The sequence below is a fragment of the Rhinichthys klamathensis genome, unplaced genomic scaffold (assembly GCF_029890125.1).
Source record: "Rhinichthys klamathensis goyatoka isolate OS25496 unplaced genomic scaffold, OSU_Roscu_1.1 h1tg000631l_1, whole genome shotgun sequence".
NCBI lineage: Eukaryota > Metazoa > Chordata > Actinopteri > Cypriniformes > Leuciscidae > Rhinichthys > Rhinichthys klamathensis.
In genome coordinates, this window is record NW_026607078.1 from 417658 (window position 1) to 439129 (window position 21472).

The window sequence follows — 21472 nt, forward strand, 5'->3', positions numbered from 1 at the left end:
AATTCCCTCTTGCCTGTGAAAGCAGCTTTAGAGGAGTTTCATATTTTGTCTTGTGTAAAGTGAGCATTATCCATGACCATGGTTTCCTAGTGTAATGTGTGGAGAGGGATTTAGACATTTATCCTCTCTCTGCAGGAGTTAGATTTGCCAGATCACTGCAGAGCTGTAGGTCCATGTTCAGCAGGTCTGAGATTTGTTGACTTTTGCTGAATGTCACGGGGAAGATAAATAACAGAGCCTTTACACTTTGGAGAGCAAACATTGCTTCTTCCATTTCCATTTGCACAGAAAGCGTCATTCATGTTGTCAGGTCCCTAAAGACGTTTCATCAAGCTTTGTCGGTGGGGGGAAAAGAGTTTCTGACAAAATAAAATAGAAGAATGAGGTTTGGGATATTTGAAGTGATGTCTATCTAAATCATTTCTTTTTGTCCTTGTATCACCAACAGTGAGTTCTGGCTCAAACCAGCTAGTAGCTTTAATAAGGGTGTTTTTTTGCTATGTTGAAGCCCTCCTGCTGACAGTCTTTGAGTGTGGAGTTTGTGTTTTAAAAGAATGCCTTTGTTCATGCTGTCTCAAAAGAAAAGCTGGAGGAATTAATTCGACAGAAGCAGTCCCTCTCTTCTAGATGGCCCCTGCTTTGCATAGAAGGGTTTCATGCAGGTTTGCTGATTCAAAGCATCAGGCAGATGAAAGGAGTGACAATTGAGTTCAATCTTTTATCAAGCACAAAACATACCTTTCTTAAATTTCACGAACAAATAAGACAGATGTATAAACATAATCTATGGAATAAAAAGTTCATCCCCTGTAACAATGAAAGGTTTCAAAAAGACTGCTGTATTTTATGTGCGAGTGAATCTAAGAGAACCGAAATTGTTAATGTTGTTTATTAAAAACATTTTCAGTGTTATGAGTAAGAGTTTTGTTTTTTTGTGTTTAGTTTCAGTAGCATCATGTTGTTCCATTATATGGGGTACGTTGTCAAAATGGAACAGATGATAATCATTTCAGTAACATTTAGAAAATTATGAAACAACATTAAGCTCCAAACATGTAACGTACAAAAAGCATTGTTTTGGCCAACAAAACTTACTTAATGCGTATTGATTATTCATATTAATTAACAAATAATCTAGATAAAACCATGTGACAACTTGTCACTCTGAGAGACGGTCCTTGTGACAACTAGCCCCTGTCGGTCTCTGTTCTAGTGTACTTTCCTACAGCTCTTGATCACCGAGTTTATGTGACGTAATTACATGGCGGGGTATCGTATCCAAGTTTTCGTGATAGAAAAAAAAAAAAAGTTTTGTTGGATCCATGCTCTAGGGGCGGAGAGACTGTTTCCATAACAGTATCCAACCGAAGAAAGTTTAATTCACAAATCGCCGGATTATGATGACCGTTTTAAATAAGGGGTTCTTTCAGATGAAAAGCATTTGGTCGCAGGGGAGCAGCGATATCGGATCATCTTTGAACAAACCCATCAGTAGAGTTTATCAGAAATGGTTGCTGATTATAACGGCTACTGGAAAATGATCTCCAACGAGAACTTTGAAGAGTACCTGAAAGCTCTGGGTGAGTTTTACAGCATTAAGATGCTAGCCTATTCCTCATTTGGGGTAACACAATAGCGTATTAATTTTAATTGAATATAGGATATAGGCTATTTTGTTTCAATAATATTTATTCTTTAATATTTTGTATTTTATTTAATAGACTAGACAGACAATATTCAGTTCTAGATTATGCACCATTTATTTCTATGTAAAATGATACAAATATTAATACAGTAACTTAAACATACTACAGTTTTAAATCCAATGCATGGAAGGCAGATTGACACCATCTGTTGGAAGAAATGTGTAATCATATGTAATATCGCGGCATAGCCACTAGATGCTAGTATAGCATAATCCCTAGTTGCTTATAATAGTATTATTAGACATAATTCCTTACTAGGTTTTGCATTTGGATAAAAAATAGACATTATCAAATACTGACTCGTCGTTGCTGATTTGTACCCCAAAAATAGCTCTGTATTTTCGTATTTTTCTTGTTTCCCATTGATTTGTAATGGCGGTGATTTTTGACCAAGAAGATTGTGACCATGGCATTTAGCCATTTATAGTCATTCATATGGCATAAAAGTTCCACAAAAATCAACAAGTTTAGTACCATTCTAATAAAGCAAAAAAAAAAAAAAAAAATTTGGTCTACAATGACAAAAGACCTCCAGAGTGTTAGATAAATAAAAAAAAATATGTGGAAATTAGTTTAGCCAGATGCCATGTAGGCCTACTTTGTGAGTTTACCATAGGAAATTACCATAGGATATTACCCGTTTTCTCAGGTTGTTGGTTAGTTTCTTTTTCTCTCTTTTATGCATTTGACTATATTTATCACCCTATTGCACACATGAAGTCAGTGTTAAAAATAGATTATGTACTTTTCTTGCACAAAAAAAAAAATATTTGATCCAGTATTTATGTGTTCCATAAATAGAAACAAATATAAAGTTTTTAATTTAAATAGTTTTCAAGTGAAAATCTCTATGTAGCCTACTGTTTACCATGGTAAATTGTTGTAAGGGAAACAAAATGGCAGTTTTCTACTATTTTTTTTTTTTTTTTACTAGATGTTGCTTAAACTAAGAAAAAGGTAGCGAAAAGTACCACTGTGTTTTGGACATGTACCTTTGTATTCCTCAGATTACCATGTAAATAACATTGTGCATATGTGCATGTAATCATTCAGTACCATGGTGTTGAAGTACCAAGTTATTTCCATCTGACTGTAACCATCACTGTACTGTGGTAATCCTGGGGTATCTTTTTATAAGGGTATTCTGGGAAATTCACATTTTCACATGGGGTATAATTTCCTTTTCCAGATGTAAATGTAGCTATTAGAAAGATTGCCACCCTGCTGAAGCCTGATAAAGACATCAGTCAGGATGGAGATCACTTCATCATAAAGACTCTCAGCACCTTCAAGAACTACAACATGGACTTTGTGGTTGGTCAGGAGTTTGAGGAGGATCTGAGTGGAGTGGACGACAGGAAATGTATGGTGAGCAAACTTTCAAGGCAAACACTCTGGCGGCTTTAGATCTTAAAAGCATACTTTAAATTTTTTTTAATTGTGAAGCACTACTCAAAAGAACTTTAATGCTATTATCTAAACTTTGTAATTTGACTTAAGATGAACTTGCAACATTACACATTTGCTTCTTCATCGATGCTGCCTCTTTGTATAGACACTAGATGTTGAAAGTAAGTTTCTCAAAATATTTCTCAGAATTTTTGCGATTTTTCTTACCTTTAAATAAATGCGCAAATGTGGCCCTGCAAATGATGGTTTATTAGATCTATTTTCACAAAAAAAAATTATAACATTCCAGTATCAGTAATAATTCTCTTATAAGGTTGCCATTTGTATAATTTCATTGCCCTTGAAAATCACTAACTGCATGTCATTTACAGTTCACAATCTCAGCTAATAAGAAAAGGGAAAAGTGTGAAATGAGAGCAATAATTGGCTCTTTAATCTAATAAGAAGCGTTACTTGCTCTCCTTTCATTTTCCCCTCACTTTTCCTTTCACTTGGAGAAACTTGGTATATCTAAGACCTGTGATAAGACAATTGCAGATATGTAGAGATAATCATCTGTTTTTTGCCTGTATGCATTTCTTTGTTCTGTAGAACACAAAAGAAGATATTTTAAAAAATATCTTCTTTTGCGTTTAACAGAACAAAGTTACTTATACAGGTTTGGAACAACTTGAGGGTGGGTAAGAGATGACAGAATTGACATATTTGGGTGAGCTATCCCTTTAACCCCTAAGGTGACATTCATTTCCAATGGATAGTAGTACGGGACAGTAGTATTCTTTATTATAGTTTTGTTAGTTTCCATTGCATGAGCAATTTGTTAGTTGTGTTGCACTAGATGTGAACGTGTCTCCTCTAAAGAAAATTTGCATTGTTCAAGTTCACTTTTTGACATAACTCAAAAAAGTTTTGGAGTTGCAGTCAATAAAAAACACTTGAAACGCAGCATTTAGTAAAGATGTTGTGACCCGGTTTGTCCTGAACAAAAATCACTCGCCCCATTTAGTCCACACAGTGCCAGACATTGTTTCTCTTCATTCCAGCCACTGAAAGCAGACAGAGGAATAGGCATTTTCAACATACTTCTCTTTGTGCAGCATGTAATCACAGTGCAATCACATTTGCAAACATGGGACAAATTAAATTTTATCTTTGTGTCGATGAATTATAGATTCTATTGCAAAATCTGTTCTAGTTCCGTGTCTTTGCAGTCCTAATGCAACTGTGTATTTTTTCTGTATCAGTGTAGGTTAAAAATAAATCACCTTCTCTGTTATGCATTATAGACCACTATCACGTGGGATGGAGATAAACTGGTGTGTGTGCAGAAAGGAGAGATCGAGGGGAGGGGCTGGAGCCACTGGATTGAGGGGGATGAACTTCACTTGGTAGGCCAGTTCTCATGCATTTCATTTGTAAGGTCCTTGATGGTATTCCCTAACAGGTATGGTAGTTTCGCATACATCTAGTGTAATATCAGAAATATAGCCGAAGGCATATGCAGTACAGCATCGCAAAAACTGTTTAGGCTACGCGGCAGATGGTGGGGGAAGAGCTATTCTCAAATCTCAAAACTTTCATCCCCGTGATGATGCACCTGAAAAAGCACAACATTGACAGACTGATTATTAGAATACATTTGAACTTGTTTTAAATAATTCTAATGGGCGTCAAACACCATCATTATGATTTGATAGGATTTTTAAATGAAGGTGACTGGAATATGATGGGTGGAGGTAAAAACAACAGATGTTTGGCTTCAGCTGTGCGTTTGATCATGCATAATAAACCAAACCTCGTTTCTGACTAGGTTGCTGTAGCATTACCAAAGAACTGGACATTGCTGAAACCATCTGGTTAAAAATGATACACAGTACCGGTCAAAAGTTTGGAAACATTACTATTTTTAATGTGTTTGAAAGAAGTCTCTTATGCTCATCAAGCCGGCATTTATTTGATCAAAAATACAGGGAAAATATTATTATAATTTATAATAAAGGTTTTCTAATTTTAAAATATTATTTATTTCTGTGATGAAAAGCTGAAATCATTAGCATCATTACTCCAGTCTTCAGTGCCACATGATCCTTCAGAAATCATTGTAATATGCTGGTTTATTATATTATATTATATTATATGTGAAACAGTTGTGTTGCTTAATATTTTGTTATAACCTGTGATACTTTTTTCAGGATTCTTTGATGAAGAAAAAGTAAAAAAAAAAAAAAAAAAAGAACACCATTTATTTGAAATAGATATCTTTAGTAACAATATACACTTCCGTTCAAAAGTTTGGGTTCAGTGATTTTTTTCTTTGCTGTATTTTTTAACTTTTTTTTTCTCATTAATAAGTCCTGAAAAAATGTTTAAAAACTGTTCCCAACATTGCTAATACATTTTTTCTGTATTTGTTTCTTTGATCAAATAAATGCAGTCTTGATGAGCATAAGAGACTTCTTTCAAAAACATTAAAAATAGTAATGTTTCCAAACTTTTGACTGGTACTGTACATTGTTGTATTGTTCTAAAAAAAAGACCACTGTTAGGGAACATGTACCGTGTTAATTATAGCAAAAACAAAACCTACATGATTTACTCTTCTGTGGAACACAAAAGAAGATATTTAGAAAAATGTCTCAGTGTTTTTGTCCACAAGACCCTGCTGACTTTCATTGTAGACATTCTTCAAAATATCTTTTGCGTTTCCAAAGAGGAAATAAAGTCATGCGGTTTTGGAATGACATGAGGGTGAGTAAATGATAACAGAATCTTCATATTTAGGTCAACTTTTCCTTTAAGTATGTTTTCTTTGCTTGCAGGAGCTGAGAGCCGCCGGGGTTGTGAGTAAACAGGTCTTCAAAAAGGCTTAAACCTGTACCGACATTATAAAGTAACACCCCCTACTGAACACTGGCAAAGAGATCCAAAAAAAACAACAATTTAAACTCCTGCCACATTTTCCAACATCTATCAGTCTGTCTGTGTGCACCATCATCTCTGCTATTGTGAAAACCAGTCAAACACCATCTGTGATAGTCTGTCACAATCTATATGTGCTTGTTTATTCTGATCCTCACAGAGGAAGATCTCCAGCGACATTCATTCTTAGGTGCCGCCGCTTGTCATTTAGATGTTATTTACATTAGTGGTATAGGGAACACTGGGATAAGCTGCACTATAAGTGAACCATCAAACAACAGGTGCGTCAGGATATTGTCTTGGACGCAACAAGAACCCTCCTTAAATTGGGAGCTTCTGTGTACATAAAAGTAATTAGACTCCAGAGAGGATGTGCTGAAGGAAAAATGATGTGACGAGTCGCAGTGCCGCCCGGCTGCTGTCGCTCTGATTGAAGAGCCTGTCAGTCTCTTGGGTTCTGAGAATGCCAGGGTTTTGCTTTCCTTCCCATCATGCCTCTGTGACTGTGCACACAAAAGAATACATAAATCAGTGAAATAAAGAGAAATGCATTGCGTTCTGCTGTTCATATGCGTCTTAATGTGTTCGTTTGAACTTTCTATCCACACGCTAGTTTAATAAAGGCATACCAGCAGGAATGTAAATGAAATATTGCTGCCGGTTTTGTGTGTTTTGAAAAATCCCGGTTGGCATGTTCACTTTTCATTATTGCTGAGAATATGCTTCACCGGTTCTGAAGTATTACATGAATATTAACTGAACTAAAGCAGGACACTTACATCCACTTAAGAAGAAAACGAAAGGCATATAATTGGCAGAGTGTTGATAACTGTAGACCGCCGACCAGTAAAGTCTGTGCACTCATTCATTTTCCAAATTTGGCCCAGAGTCTATCAACGGCTTCCTGCCAGGTGTTCCTTTTAGCTACAAATGTGTTACCCCACATTGGCAGTCCACTCAGCATCCACTTTTTTTTCATGCTAATGGCTCCAAATATATTTTTGGGGTCTTAATTTACTTAAAATAGTGATCTGTTTGTTCTAGTAACCTGGACCGTGTTTAGCACACTTTGAACTTGAGACAGATTATGCAAGCAAAATAATACATTTTATGCTGTTTCACATTTATCAACACGTGAAAACATATGACACATACTTACTAAAAATCCCTTGTACCTTCAGAGGAAATTAACCATTGCAAAACTCATGCAATATTCTTAGGTGCAAATTTACTTGTAAAGGTCATAATAGGATGTATTATGTATAGGATGTATAGGGAGATTTTGGGACTTGTAATGTAGGAATTAATGCAGACATTCTCTTGAAGAAAAGCAGCGGCATTGAATCTCCTCAAATTTTCACCAGTGTCAAAGAATCCTCACACTCTAATTCATAATGCCAGATGATTACAACAGCTATTGGAAAATGATCTCAATTTATAACTCTAATGAGTACCTGAAAGCTCTCGGTGAGTCAATTACGAGTTCAAAAAGCAGGGAATCTTCTGTAGGCTTAATTAACATTATCATCGCACTGGCTGCACTATAAAACCTTTGGAACATAATTACATTACTAAGGTGGGCTGCATAATCCTACTAATTATTAATTAAATTAAAGAGTAACAGATATATTATCCTTTTTATAATTGAATTTGCACTCATGTTATTCATATCTATCGACATGTACACACTCACTGGGCACTTTATACACTGTTCAACTGCTCATAAACGCACTTATCTAATCAGCCAATCACATGGTATTAACTCAATGCATTTAGCATCAGAATTGAGAAGAAAGGTGTTTTATTTGACTTCGAACGTGGCATGGTTGTTGCTTCCAGACGGGCTGGTCTGAGTATTTCAGAAACTGCTGATCTACTTGGATTTTTACGCACCATGCACCATCTCTAGGGTTTACATAGAATGGTCAGAAACAATTTCCAATGAGTGGCAGTTCTGTGGGCAAAAATGCCTGGTTGATGCCAGAGGTAAGAGGAGAATGGCCAGACTGGTTTGAGCTGATGGCAACAGTAACTCAAAAAACCACTCATTACAACCGAGGTCTGCAGAAGAGTGTAAACACGTCGAACCTCGAAGCAAATGAGCTACAGCAGCAGAAAACCACACCGGGTACCAATCCTGTCAGCTAAGAATAGGAAACTGGTTACAATTCACACGGGCTCACTAAAATCGGACAATATGCCATAACCACATGAAAGCATGGATATTTGGCAGACGTTGGACCCCTTAATAACAATTGATCATCGTTTAAACGCCACAGCCTGCCTGAGTATTGTTGCTGACCATGTCCATCCCTTTATGACCACAGTGTACTGATGGCTTCTTCTGATGGCTACTTCCAGCAGGATAACATGAAATGTCAAATCATCTAAAAACTGGTTTCTTGAATATGACAGTTCACTATACTCAAATGACCTCAACAGTCACCAGATCACAATCCAATAGAGCACCTTTGGGATGTGCTGGAACGGGAGATTCGCATCATGGATGTGCATTTGACAAATCTGCAGCAACTGCGTGATGTTAATATGGACCAAAATCTCAGAGAAATGTTTCCAGCACCTCGTTGAATCTATGCCATAAAGGATTAAGGCAGCTCTGAAGTGAGTGTATATATGTACGTGTAAATAGTGTATGTAAATATGTCATTTAAATGGCCTGTTTTCAAACAGTCTTTGAAAATGTAAACACAGAAGTAACAGAAAATAATAAATATAAACACTGGGAGTTAATTCATCTCGTTTTGATTTTGGCTGTGGTTCCTGGCAGACACAAATTTCGCGATTAGGAAAATTGCCACTGTGATGAAGCCAACAATGGCATCTCTGAGAATGGAGATCGCTTCATCAATAAGACAGTCACCATTGACAGCGTGACATTGACTCTGTAGTTTGCCAGGAGTTTGATCTGTCGGGAGCTGATGAAAGCATTGTGATTAGGCTACCTATTTCGTATTTCGATTTAAATGTATAATAACTTCTATGTAAGATTAATTTCAACATTTGAATCAGTGCCCTTGTTTTCTTTCTCTATTGATATGCTATGGAAATTGGTTAGAAGCATCAAATCATAAATCTAGCATATAAAATGTAAAGGCCTACATTATACACTCCGTCTGTAGTGATATACTCTGCATAGTTATGATTAAAATACTAATCTTCATAATCATGGGCCTTATTCATCATTGTCATCATTATTGGGCTGACAAGATTAACCAGATGTGCTAAAAAGATAAGAGCAGATGGTTGCTGTTGTTTACTTTTGTCTTGTTTATCTCTTGTTGTAGCAATAGAGCTCCTGGCACAATAGAAAAACAGGTCTTCAAGAAATCCTGTACAAAGGTCTATAAAACCCAGCGAAAACCGCGTTCCTGTTCCTACCCCAAAACTTCTTCACTTTCTTCTTCCCTTTCTCACTCCCCACAGCACCTAGTGTCAAAACAATAACAGTAACATCTAAATTAACTGATTTTATTCAAGTCAAAAAATATTAGTCAACATCACTGAATCCAAATGCATTGATTTATAACAACAAAGCTATTTTTATGCATTAAGTTGGGTATAAATAGGCCTAGCTCTTTAAAGGAGAACTCCGGCGCAAAATGAACCTTTGGTCTAATTACACATTGTTACCTAGTCAACTGTTATCTGAGATTTGTTTTCATGATTATCGAATGTAAATAGTTTTATCTCTAAAAACAGTTTAGCCTATAAAGCTAGTATAACGCTAGTATCAGGGTTCTCAAGTCTCACGCATTGGCCGTGAGACACACGCAATTCAACCAGTTCACACGCCACACCGTGTATATCTCACGCTGAAAAAGGCAATGCCAACCAAGTTGTCCTGCAAGCTTTATATATAACGTTGTATACGAGGCGCATGCACACAAAGATACGTTTCCTGCCGCCAGCGCGTCCGCGTCTCGGCCAGATTGCGTTCGTTACTAGGCAACTTATAGGCGCGCGAAGTCCGCCAACACACACGGAAGTTCGGCCACCGCGACATCGCGCGAACACACGTCGTGATGGAGAAAGTAAGTTGGAAGAAAGCTCGCCTAACATTTTTAGACTAGAACATTTAATATATAGCCCATCGTTCGTATACATTATTGATGCAGTCAAAAACTCTACAACTGCTTTGCAACCAGGCCAAAAGCTTTGGCTCAGTTTGGCTAAGGGAATGTTATTGGGTATGGGAAGGAATGAAGATGTATTTCTTCAGATTATTTTAAATTCTATATTATACTGTATTAATAGTATTTCTAGTTACATTAAGGCTAAAGCAGAGTGCTCTTGGTAATATTGTATATCCTGTCAAAACATACATTAGCCTAATCATTGCCATTGCATTTGTATTTTTCAAAGATGTCAGGGAAAAATGCAAAAATATTTGTTTTTCCAAACATTTTGGAGCAATTTGTTATATATTTGTAGCCTAATTTTGAAATATAACATTAAAGAGTAGGCCTATATTTGATGTGATGAATTGCTCTGTCATTTATCAGATTTACCAATTGTTATAATTTAAATTTTTGCTGGTTAATTATGAACAATGGGTAAAATTGGGGGCGGGGCTAGGCGGGGGCGGGGCTCCATTTAGGCCCCTCCCCTAACCGCATGTGATCTCACTCCAAGCTTTTGATAAAACTTGAGAACCCTGCTAGTATATTGGGCATAGATCAATGACAAATAAAAATCGCTTGTTAATATCACTAACAAGGCTCAAAATAGCCCCACACTAGCACGGTAGCATAATGAGGACTTTGTCAGTGTCCAGACAGTTTAATAAGAAGATATTTTATACATACAGTCAACTTCGTGTATACAGGCAGAAGCCCTCTTTGAAAAAGAGTCTCTACCAGTCGATCTACGAACGCCGATCCAAGCCTGCTGTTCGCGCTCACCTTATCACAACTTATAGCTCGTTCACATCTCACCAGCGCACTTGGATCGGCGTTCGTAGATCGACTGGTAGAGACTCTTTTTCAAAGATGGCTTCTGCCTGTACACACGAAGTTGACTGTATGTAAAAAATATCTTCTTATTAAACTGTCTGGACACTGACAAAGTCCTCATTATGCTACCGTGCTAGTGTGGGGCTATTTTGAGCCTTGTTAGTGGTATTAACAAGCGATTTTTATTTGTCATTGATTTATGCCCAATATACTAGCGTTATACTAGCTTTATAGGCTAAACTGTTTTTAGAGATAAAACTATTTACATTTGATAATCATGAAAACAAATCTCAGATAACGGTTGACTAGTTAACAATGTGTAATTAGACCAAAGGTTCATTTTGCGCCGGAGTTCTCCTTTAAGGTAGCTATTGCAAGTTACCTAGCATTGAAAGGTAATTCAAAAAGCAAAAAAATAGGTGTGTGTTTAACAAGAAATGTGGGTTAGGTGTATCTGACTTCCTTATATGAAAGGCAAGGAGAGCACAGACCAGAAGAAAGATGATGAATGTAGTCTGGCTCCTGCCGCTCTCATAGTTTGATGGAAAGGATGTTGGACCCTGTGTATATTGTCCCATGTGTACTAAAAATGTGCCAACAAAATGAAAATGAAAAAAATAAAAATAAAGAAAGATGGAATGGACCTGTCTGTGTGGTGGTGGTTTTGTGTTTGTTTGTATGAATAGTAGTCAGAATTTCCAATTACCAAGTGCATTTCTATGCATCAAAACTCCACTGTAAAATATCATATATATAACATCAAAATCTGGCATGAAGATAAGGTATAAGTTTCTTTAAGTTAAGATGTATGACATATTCAGGTAATAATATAGGCTACTTCAAAAATCGTATTTTAACAGACTATGATGAAACAATAGCTTATATCTAAAGTACTGCATCACAACAAAATGTCTATCCAAACTTGCAATTCTTCATTAAAACAGCTGATATGCAGGAACCTGTTTTGGGTCAAACTTATGCAGCATTGGTTTGGTGGACTAAAATTTAGGGTTATGTACGTAAACTATTTAAAAAATGCTACTTATTTGGCAGGCAATGTGCATTGAGTATGTTCAAACTCAATTAATGTTTTGGTAAAGGTAGGATATATCCAGGATTACCTATTTACAACATAATCTTTTTCTCATGCCACAGCCGCTTAGTGGCCTTCTGGGGCTAATATCTTCAGTTTAAATCCTCTTTATTTTTTATAGCCTATACTTTCTTACTTATCATTTAGGCCTGTAGCATTTAAGGATAAAGGGTCAAAGAGATTTCTTTATTGCTCTGCATGCTAGCATCCATATTATGCACGAGTTAGATTCATACTGGATGATTTAGAAATAACGCCTCATGCTGATTGAGATTAATTGGTAAAGGATGGAATGTGTGCTATCGTGAAGGTCATGTGAGCAAAAACATGTTCTACTCATTTTTTTAATGTGAGCCTGAATCACAAATTAATGTCACTCTCTTCAAGATGCTCTGATCCTAGACTTCTAATTTACATGTCAACGGAGAAATTAGTTTTCAGTTCATTTAATCTAAAAGTTAATGTAGCAGAACAGTGTAAATCCATGTGAATAATGCAACGATTGTCCCCTACCATTAATCCATGTGTTCCGATATCTTGTACTTTGATCCTCGAGTGTTATGCACAGGATTGTGCACATTGTGTTTTTAGTTGTACTGAGCACATGTGTCGCGGTAATGAGCTGATCCGATTAATATGGTGGTAAATAAAATGCGGTGCTGATAGAGCTGCACAACAGGAGCTGGGGAACGATCAATCATCAGGTCTCCTCTAAAAATACTTTCAGGACACGAAGAAATTCACATTTCACAATGCCTGCTGATTATACTGGCTGCTGGAAAATGATCTCCAATGACAACTTTGAGGAGTATCTCAAAGCTCTCGGTATGTTTTTTTTATTAATATTCTTATTATTTGAGATAAGGGTAGGCTATGTGACTGCATGAATTCTTGCCTTATTAAAAAAAAAAAAAAAAAAAAAAATTACAAAACTTCCGACTCTAAATTCTTGGATGAAACCATAGGATGAAACCGAAACACGTGATGCTGGTGGTGTGGAGTTGATGCATTAATGCTGCGTTCCAGGCAGGTTTTTGAGCACGTAAATCACGACTTCAAACCACGACTCACGACTTTGTAGCATTCCAGGCCAGTCATGCCAAACTACCTGAGCGCAATATACATACTTATTTTTTCAGACACATAACATTGTAATACATAATCCTGTGTGTATATACATACTTATTGTTTCAGACACATAACATTGTAATACATAATCTTGTGTGTATATCATTATTATTATATTATTATTAATTTGACTGCAACGTTATATTGTCCTAAAGTGTATTCTCACTGTGTACCGCCTGCAGAAACACTGCATCCGTAGGGGCTGCCATTGTTGTTTTGTATGGTTTTGCGGGCTATGTGACTTCAGAACTCGTAACTGGGAGTACATCGATCTAGTACGAGTTCACGGGTGGGAAGTCACGGGTTTGACTGCCGTTCCAGTGTACTTTCACGGGTATAAGGTTGGAAAAACACGGGTTACAGGTTGCCTGGAACGCGGCATAATTTACAGTGGCTCGAATTGTCGGTAGTAGTTTGCGGTGTTCAGATTCGTTCAGTGGCCGTTTCTACAAGTTGTTACGCCAGATGGCGACCTGAGTGTTGTTGAATGAGTTAAATTATTCACACTCAACCGATTTTTACCGAAATTGACTCTCAAATGCCCTTCAAATCGGACATATCCTTGATCACAAACGAGACCTACCGCTCCGACTCATTCAGTGAAAGGGGCGTTTTCGTTCTGTACTTCCAACCAATGAAATGCTCTTTTACAGCCCGCACTTGCATGCCATTGGACGTGCTAATTGTCAGTCTTTAAATCAGAACATCAGTCACAGGCTTATTTGTTTATAAACGAAACTCTATATTAGCAGGAAATGTAGCCTAATGGGCTCTATGCACGGCGGTATTTCCGGTGAAGGTCTAAGGATGCTGGATTACTTCCGCCGATCGTAGAGTCCAATGCTATACCGAGAATTTATATTGGTTTTTATACTCTATTGCTATACTAAAGAAACGTTAGTCACAAAAACAGACAAAACAGACACCTCTCATTTTTGTTTATGCTTCTGTGTTTATTATATTAAATAAACACAACTATATATAAAATCACATCTAAACGTATTAAAGTTTCGTTTCAAAGACGAGAGGACAGTAAATTTAGAAGACTCTGCCATAATCCCGGTTTCCTCGGTTTTCCTCCGCTTTAAATCTCCCCAACCGGAAACGCAAGAGCATCCTTGCATCAAACGCGGAAGTTATGCGTGCATATAGCCCATTAGATCATTTAAAATATATTAGCGGTAACTGGAAAGTCTAGGTCTATATTCCAAAGCATTCTTGAATTACAACCATTTAAGTTTGGATAGTGATTTTCATGTCTATGCGAAAAAAAGGGGGGTGGCAGTTAAGGGGTGAATGAAAGTATTTAGATATCTAAGTAAACAAGTGTTTCCATAAACACTTAACTTGCATTGATTTATAAACAGGTCTGTTAAACCGGGCTACTAATTGTTATTTTCTTTTGTTCTTTTTTCTCTCATAATTCCTGAAGATATTAATGTTGCTATCAGGAAAATTGCTGTTTTGTTAAAACCTGACAAAGATATCACCCAGAATGGAGATCACTTTGTCATCAAGACTGTCAGCACATTCAAGAACTATGACATGGACTTTGTGATTGGTCAGGAGTTTGAGGAAGACCTGGGTGCAGTTGATGGCAGGAAATGTATGGTGAGTGTACCAACATTTTCCTTTCGTGCAATAATACAGAAGTATGAATTACAGTGATGGAGAGAAAAAAGATTACTAGACATAAATTATAGTGTTTGTCTGCTACTGCTTTTTTCAGTCTTTGGCCTATAGATGGCTGAAATAGCTTGGCTTTCTCATGTGATTTCTGTTCACTTGAATGACTTATTTGATTGTAATCCCCTCATGTGTACGTGGAATGCAGTTGCGCACAGAAAGCCATTTAAAACCGCAATGACTGAAATATTAAGTAAAAGCACCAAAGTTTTATCCTTGTGTTAGTAACTCAGATGTTCAGCTTTTGGTGGCTCCTGTTAGCTGACGTACTCCAAACTTGAGATTTTTTTTTTTTTTAATGTTATGCTTCAGTGTCATAAAAATATTTAAAAGGCATGCATTTATTTATCTGATTATGACATGAGCGGAATAAATTAAACAAAAAATATGATCACAGAAATCGTATCTAAGCAGTTTTTTATGGAATAATAATCCAGTACTTGTTATAAATGATTTACCCATGCACTTCATTATTTTTTTAACTCAAGTGCCCTTGACATCAATAATCAAAATAACTTAGCCTCCCACTTGCAGCAACATGTCCTCTCTTCTCTGATGATGTGTTTCCTGGCGTGAGGGCGGGACAACCTGTCACTCACATGACATCACAGCAATAACAAAACACAACCATCCAATCAATTCCCGATGGACAAAGTCAAGTCCCGTCCTACATTTGTTTTTTTCTCGTTGGAGAATCCGTTTTACTTGGATAATATATGTCAAAATAGGGAAGAAAAGACTATCTCAACTTCTGTTTTATGCAGACTTTAAATTACATTGGCAACTTCCATCCATTACAGTTTCACTGGTGCTTTGAGCTGCAATACCCAACATAAAACCATTTAATTATTTTTTTTATATATAATTTATGTTATAGATTAAATATCAAACCGTAAATTCCACTTATTTAAGCATGTTGTGGTAAACTTTGCATCTTTGCATTGTTTAATCCCCAGACTACCATCACCTGGGATGGAGACAAGCTTGTGTGTGTGCAGAAAGGAGAGATTGAGGGCAGGGGCTGGACCCACTGGATTGAAGGAGATGAACTTCATTTGGTGTGTAATGTATTAAACTACACTTGAAAGATCTTTTCTTATACACTCTCATTTGCCCCCATACAACAATTACTTTGTTTTTGGAAACAGTTAGTGTAAAACATATGGTAACTGATGATACAAATGACACGTGCTCACCAGTGTGTATTAGGGGCTCATTGTGCAGGGAACGTTATTATCGTTTCAAAGCTATTGTGCTATTGAACTCATCTAAAACATTAACAACAGATGTTCGACCACATCTGTCCAATGTTGCGCTTAATTACCCCAAGCAACCCCTTTGACAAAAAAGTGTCTACGGTCTGTTGAAGAATCTAAATTTAGGCACATAGCACCACCTGCTGGTGAGAAGTGCCATTTGTAGAGACACAGTCAGGAACATGATTTCTCTGAAAAGGATGTGGTCGTCTAGTGCGAAGGATATTGATTCTGGTGACCTTTGTCCTGGAAAATCTGTTTTGTTTTATAATTCTGTTCTGTACATTTTTCTATGTAGGAGCTGAGAGCAGCTGGAGTTGTGTCCAAGCAGGTTTTCAAGAAGACTTAAGCTTACGTTGTTTAGTTAAGCCTCCTAGTGGAAAAGACAGAAACAACCATAGACTGAGCTGTGCATCCATTCATCCTCTCATGCATCAGTCTTTCCGTTTGCACTTGCATTTTTCATATATGCATCTGCTTGATGTGCCTTTCTAGAGTCCTCACAAAGTTTATTCCAAATGAGCAATTACTTTAGTGGATATTGCAGACACCTGTTAAATTTCTTTTGTGTGTGGGTTTGGTATGTTATAGTGCTGTGGTCACTAAGCCTCCTAACTGGGAGCTTTACTGCTGTCTAAAAATACCGCCTTTACATCTGAGGGTCTTTCTGAGAGAAGATGGGTCTTGACCCCACAGCAAATTGAGCTCTTTTCAGAAGCAGGAAGAGGAGGATGATATGAAGAGGGTCTGTAAACCTGCACTGCTGCATCCATCATGTGTGCTGAAAGTGTGACAAATAACAACTAACAAAATAAAGAAAATTGATAAGAATAGTGAACATGCATGTTTTCGTGTTGCCTTTTATTTTATTTTGACAAAGTTTCACCACACATTGTTTACATGACATAAATAAGTTGAGGGATAAAAAAGCCAATATCTACTCTTAAAAATTACTATTATACTATTAGAAATGACTATTATTAATAGGCAGGAACTTTCACTTTTATTCACAGTAGATTACTTGTGGTTCAAGGCATATCCGTTGAGAACTTGTTTCTTAAAAACCTGTTTACACACCACTCCACAGACTCGCATTTCCTGTTAATTATAGTTATATTTTTGATCAAATAAATTCAGCCTTGGTGAGCATAAGAGACTTCTTTGGGGGGGGGGGGGGGGGTCTGGGGGGGGGTTTGTTGTGCCAACAACCCCAAACTATTGAACAGTAGATCAATTATAGAGGTTAGTGGTCATTATGCACACATATTGTTGAGTAACAAACGAAGAATCCCAGACAGTCATATAATGAAGTCACTAAATAGATTTCAGCTTATACACATTTGAAACATGTTTGCTATTGTAATGTGTGACTGCCGCGGTAATGATGTTATCTCATTAATTGCACTGTTGACTATACACCAACAACAAGAATCAGCCAAGTGTGACCTTTCATTATACAACAGACCATGTCCTAATATGAACTGCGTCCTTATACAAACTTACCACATGTAACTCATCCCCTTTCACCCACTGTGTCCAGCCCCTTCCTTCCTTTTCTCCTTTCTGCACACACACCAGTTTGTCTCCCTCCCAGTTTACCGTGGTCTACAAAACAAGGATAGATACACGCCACTGAAAGAGATGAAGCTGGAACCGACTGACAATTCACACAGAATAGAGAATAAATAGTGTACTTTACCAAAAACATAAATCAGTAACACAACCTTTTAAGCGTCAGTGCAAGGTATCAGGTGTCAGTCACTTTCAGTTATTTTAGCTGTACATTATTAGTATTATTTTAATTTATTAGCAGAATCAAACAGACTGGTTTATAGCGCAAACAATTTAATCATTAACTACACTTTGTTGTTCTTATTATTTGCCTCTCTCTAAAAAAGTCTAGAAACTTAAAGGGTTCTGTCAGGTTCTGCATCGAACATTTCCCATTATGGGATCATAAATATAAATTGAATTAAATAAACTTCACGCGGAATTGAAAAAATTAAGTTATATGAACTTAACAATTCCACATAACTTATTTTTTTCAATTTCGCATGAAGTCTATTTAATTTTAAGGCAATGGGTTTCCTTACTTTTTGTAAGTTAAGCCAACTGATCACTTTTTACAGTGTAGAACCTTTTTGTATTAAGAATTCTTTAAAATTGAGTCAAGAACTAGGGTTAACCCCAGTGAACCTTTTTTTTCTGAGAGTGAATTGGAAGAATTGCAGTCTCTCACATTCACAAGAAATAGCTTAATTCCGTGTAAAAAAAAGTAGTTAGAATAGCAACAACAACAAAAAAAAAAGATTTAACAAAACAAAAAAACATTTAACCCCAATAAAGCTCTCATTGTAAACTGAACACAAACTGAACACAAACACTGTACTAACATGCCTAGTTGACCTCACGTTCCCGGAGCACCAGGTGTTTGCGGCATTAGCCGAAAACCTCATGGATTTAAGATTCAGTCATTGTAGTAAATCTCTGTCTAATCCTATTAAATGGCATAATCACTGAGTCATACTTGACAATAGGAAATACAGGTCAGAATACTACATATAGAATCTTTTTCCAAAAGAACCTTTTGTGCAATGGAAAGTTTCCATGGATATTATATAGGTCTCTCGTGGAATCATAAAGAGCCTTTATTTTTCAGAGTGTAATACACAAAGGGGTTTTGTTTTCCAGTTCTGATCTTACATTTCTGTTGCACTTTAATCTGTACCTTCAAGGAGGTCACTTACCATACATTTCCTGTCATCTACCCCAACCAAATCCTCCTCAAACTCCTTCCCAACATCAAACTCCATATGGTAGTTCCTAAAGGTGGTGAGAGTCTTAATATTAAAATGATCACCATTCTGAACAATCTCCTTATCAAAGATGAGATAGCTGGCAATTTTTCTGATGACAAGATTCACATCTGTAAGTTGAATACATATAGAATTGGTCAACCATATGGTACATGAGCCCATTTTTACTGTATCTATATGTAAAACAACAAAATATAATGAGGTCTGCCAGAGGTATAAAACTTTTCTCTTGAGTACAAAATACAAGCACACTTACAAAGTAATGATGACAACATATGTTTTTTTAAGTTATACAAGATTCGCCTCATTTTTTAAAGTCAGTTTAATGTAAATTAAGTTGAAATTACTTAAACACCCAAGTTGATTGTATTTAAAAATTGAAGGTAGCTACTTGACCATTTTCAACAGAATATATAAACTTCTCACATACCTCGTTCAGGAAAGGAAATTCATTTCACAGGGGTATAATAAATAAATAAATATAAAATGAAGTATCAGCCTACCTAGCACTTCCATGTATTCATCAAAGTTTTCATTACTTGTCATTTTCCAGTATCCATTCATGTCCACAGGAGACATCTTTGCTGCTTTTTTTGCGTTTGTCTTCATGCACTGATGTTTCGACATCAAGGTGCGGTGTGGTGTCTCAAATCACACGGCAGGTTGTAATCCTAAAGCCAATTAGGGCCTTTGGATTATCTCAAAGAGCATTTACACATGTTGTGGGACACATGTAGAGGATTTTTTCCTCTTTTTCTTTTTTTTTTTGTACATGAGCTCTGTCAAGGGGAGTGAATTCCAATGCGTGATGCATCTCATGACCTCATGTCAGTCCCTGCATGTGAACAGACAGTTATGTCTGTTTGTAATTGTTTTGATTCTCTGTCTGACAGCAGCACAACAGTCAGTCAAAGCAACAATCACAATGCTGTCAAAAGGCTTTATGCTTAGAGACTCTAGAGCAAGAGAGAGAGAGATGGGAGAATTGTTCAGGTGAAGACCTGTCAGTAATGAGGTCAGTCTTCCTGACTAAATTACTCTGAAGTGTCGTGAAATGTAGAATAAAATATACATGAGATTCCTGAGATGTTTATTTTTCCGAACATGGCCTATTTTCTTTTCCATCAACCACAAGTGTGTGCTTTTGCCAACCAAACTTGTCTTGGTGTATCTACACAACCATTCCAAATTTGGTTCAGGATTCTTTGATGAATAGAAAGTATAAAATAACAACATTTGAAATCTTTTGTGACATTATAAATATCTTTACTGTCATCTTTGTTGTGTTATTTTCTTTAAAAACCCTCGTGTCATTCCATGTAATTTTGTTTTTCCAATGGAACAAAAAAGCAGATTTTTGTTGTTTTTTATTTATTTATTTATTTTTGCTATTTATTTATTATTTTGTTGTTGATTGTTTATTTTGACAGACAGATTGACAGACAAGATCCATGGAAATTTCATACAAAAATGTCCACTTTTGTGGTCAAAGTTTTAGAAGTTGAAGTGTTAAGAGTTTTGGCTATTTAAGTTTGAATCTACATCCAGATCTTTTCCCCTTTCTGCAATAGCAAAAAAAGCCTTCCAACACATGGTAAGGAGTCATACTAAAATAATCTTCCTCTGTAATTTCATATTCGTCCTATACTTTCTTACAGGCCTGTTCTGTTTAATGACACACTGGATGGAGCATTCAAGATAAAGTCTGACTCATAAAAGTGCTGGAACAGTGGTGACAGAATAAAGTCTAGCCTTTGGATATTCTGATCTTCTGAACATCAAATGCTGAAAATGGTCCTTGTTCTTTCTGACATATTTCCTCTTATCTTGTCTTCCATGCTTAACAATAGAGTCCAAAAACAGAGTTTCTCAGATCACAGGAATGAAGATCAAAAAATGTTGTATAACGCCCCACTCGCCCCCTTTTCTGCAGCAGCATCTCAGTGGGTGGAGATTTACAATATTGTTTACACTATGCCATTTGCATTGAAATAACTTTCTATTCATTAAAGAATCCTAAATAAAAGGTATCACGATTTCCACAAATATTTTAAGCAGCACAGCTATTTTCAACATTGATTATAATAAGAAATGTTTCTTGAGCACCATATCAACATATTATTAGAATGATTTCTGGAGGATCATGTGACTCTGAAGACTGGAGTAGGCCTAATGATGCTGAAAATACAGTTTTGCCATCACGGGAATAAATTACATTTTAATATTAATATTAATTCAATGTATTCAAATAAAAACTGTTTTTTGGCAACACGAGCGACAACAACCATTCTCAACGCCTATTCAAATGAACAACGACATGGTGACATGGCAGTGCAGATAGTGCAAAAGAGTCGGAACACCTCAGACAACAGCGACACTGGGAAAATTACAAACCCTGACTATCGTGAAATCTTATTTACTGTATGTATCCAGAACATATTTTAATACAAGCTTATGTAACGGAGTGTAAAATGTTAAATTACTG

General features: G+C 36.5%; 3 protein-coding genes across 3 annotated transcripts; 2 read left to right on the plus strand and 1 right to left on the minus strand.

Moving 5' to 3' along the window:
- Nucleotides 1–1404: 1404 nt before the first annotated feature.
- Nucleotides 1405–6591, plus strand: LOC130076175 (retinol-binding protein 1-like). The gene is made up of 4 exons (XM_056241155.1): nucleotides 1405–1580; nucleotides 2896–3074; nucleotides 4403–4504; nucleotides 5936–6591. The coding sequence occupies exons 1-4, from the start codon at nucleotides 1508–1510 to the stop codon at nucleotides 5984–5986; spliced, it is 405 nt and encodes a 134-aa protein (XP_056097130.1). The 5' UTR covers nucleotides 1405–1507; the 3' UTR covers nucleotides 5987–6591.
- Nucleotides 6592–12790: 6199 nt separating this feature from the next.
- Nucleotides 12791–16684, plus strand: LOC130076174 (retinol-binding protein 1-like). Its single transcript, XM_056241154.1, has 4 exons — nucleotides 12791–12926; nucleotides 14662–14840; nucleotides 15872–15973; nucleotides 16470–16684. Exons 1-4 carry the CDS (start codon nucleotides 12854–12856, stop codon nucleotides 16518–16520), a joined length of 405 nt encoding a protein of 134 aa, XP_056097129.1. The 5' UTR covers nucleotides 12791–12853; the 3' UTR covers nucleotides 16521–16684.
- Nucleotides 16685–17148: 464 nt separating this feature from the next.
- Nucleotides 17149–19577, minus strand: rbp1.2 (retinol binding protein 1, cellular, tandem duplicate 2). The gene is made up of 4 exons (XM_056241152.1): nucleotides 19491–19577; nucleotides 18919–19097; nucleotides 17675–17776; nucleotides 17149–17269 (listed from the first exon to the last, which is right to left on the minus strand). The coding sequence occupies exons 1-4, from the start codon at nucleotides 19564–19566 to the stop codon at nucleotides 17189–17191; spliced, it is 438 nt and encodes a 145-aa protein (XP_056097127.1). The 5' UTR covers nucleotides 19567–19577; the 3' UTR covers nucleotides 17149–17188.
- Between the last annotated feature and the right edge of the window lie 1895 nt (nucleotides 19578–21472).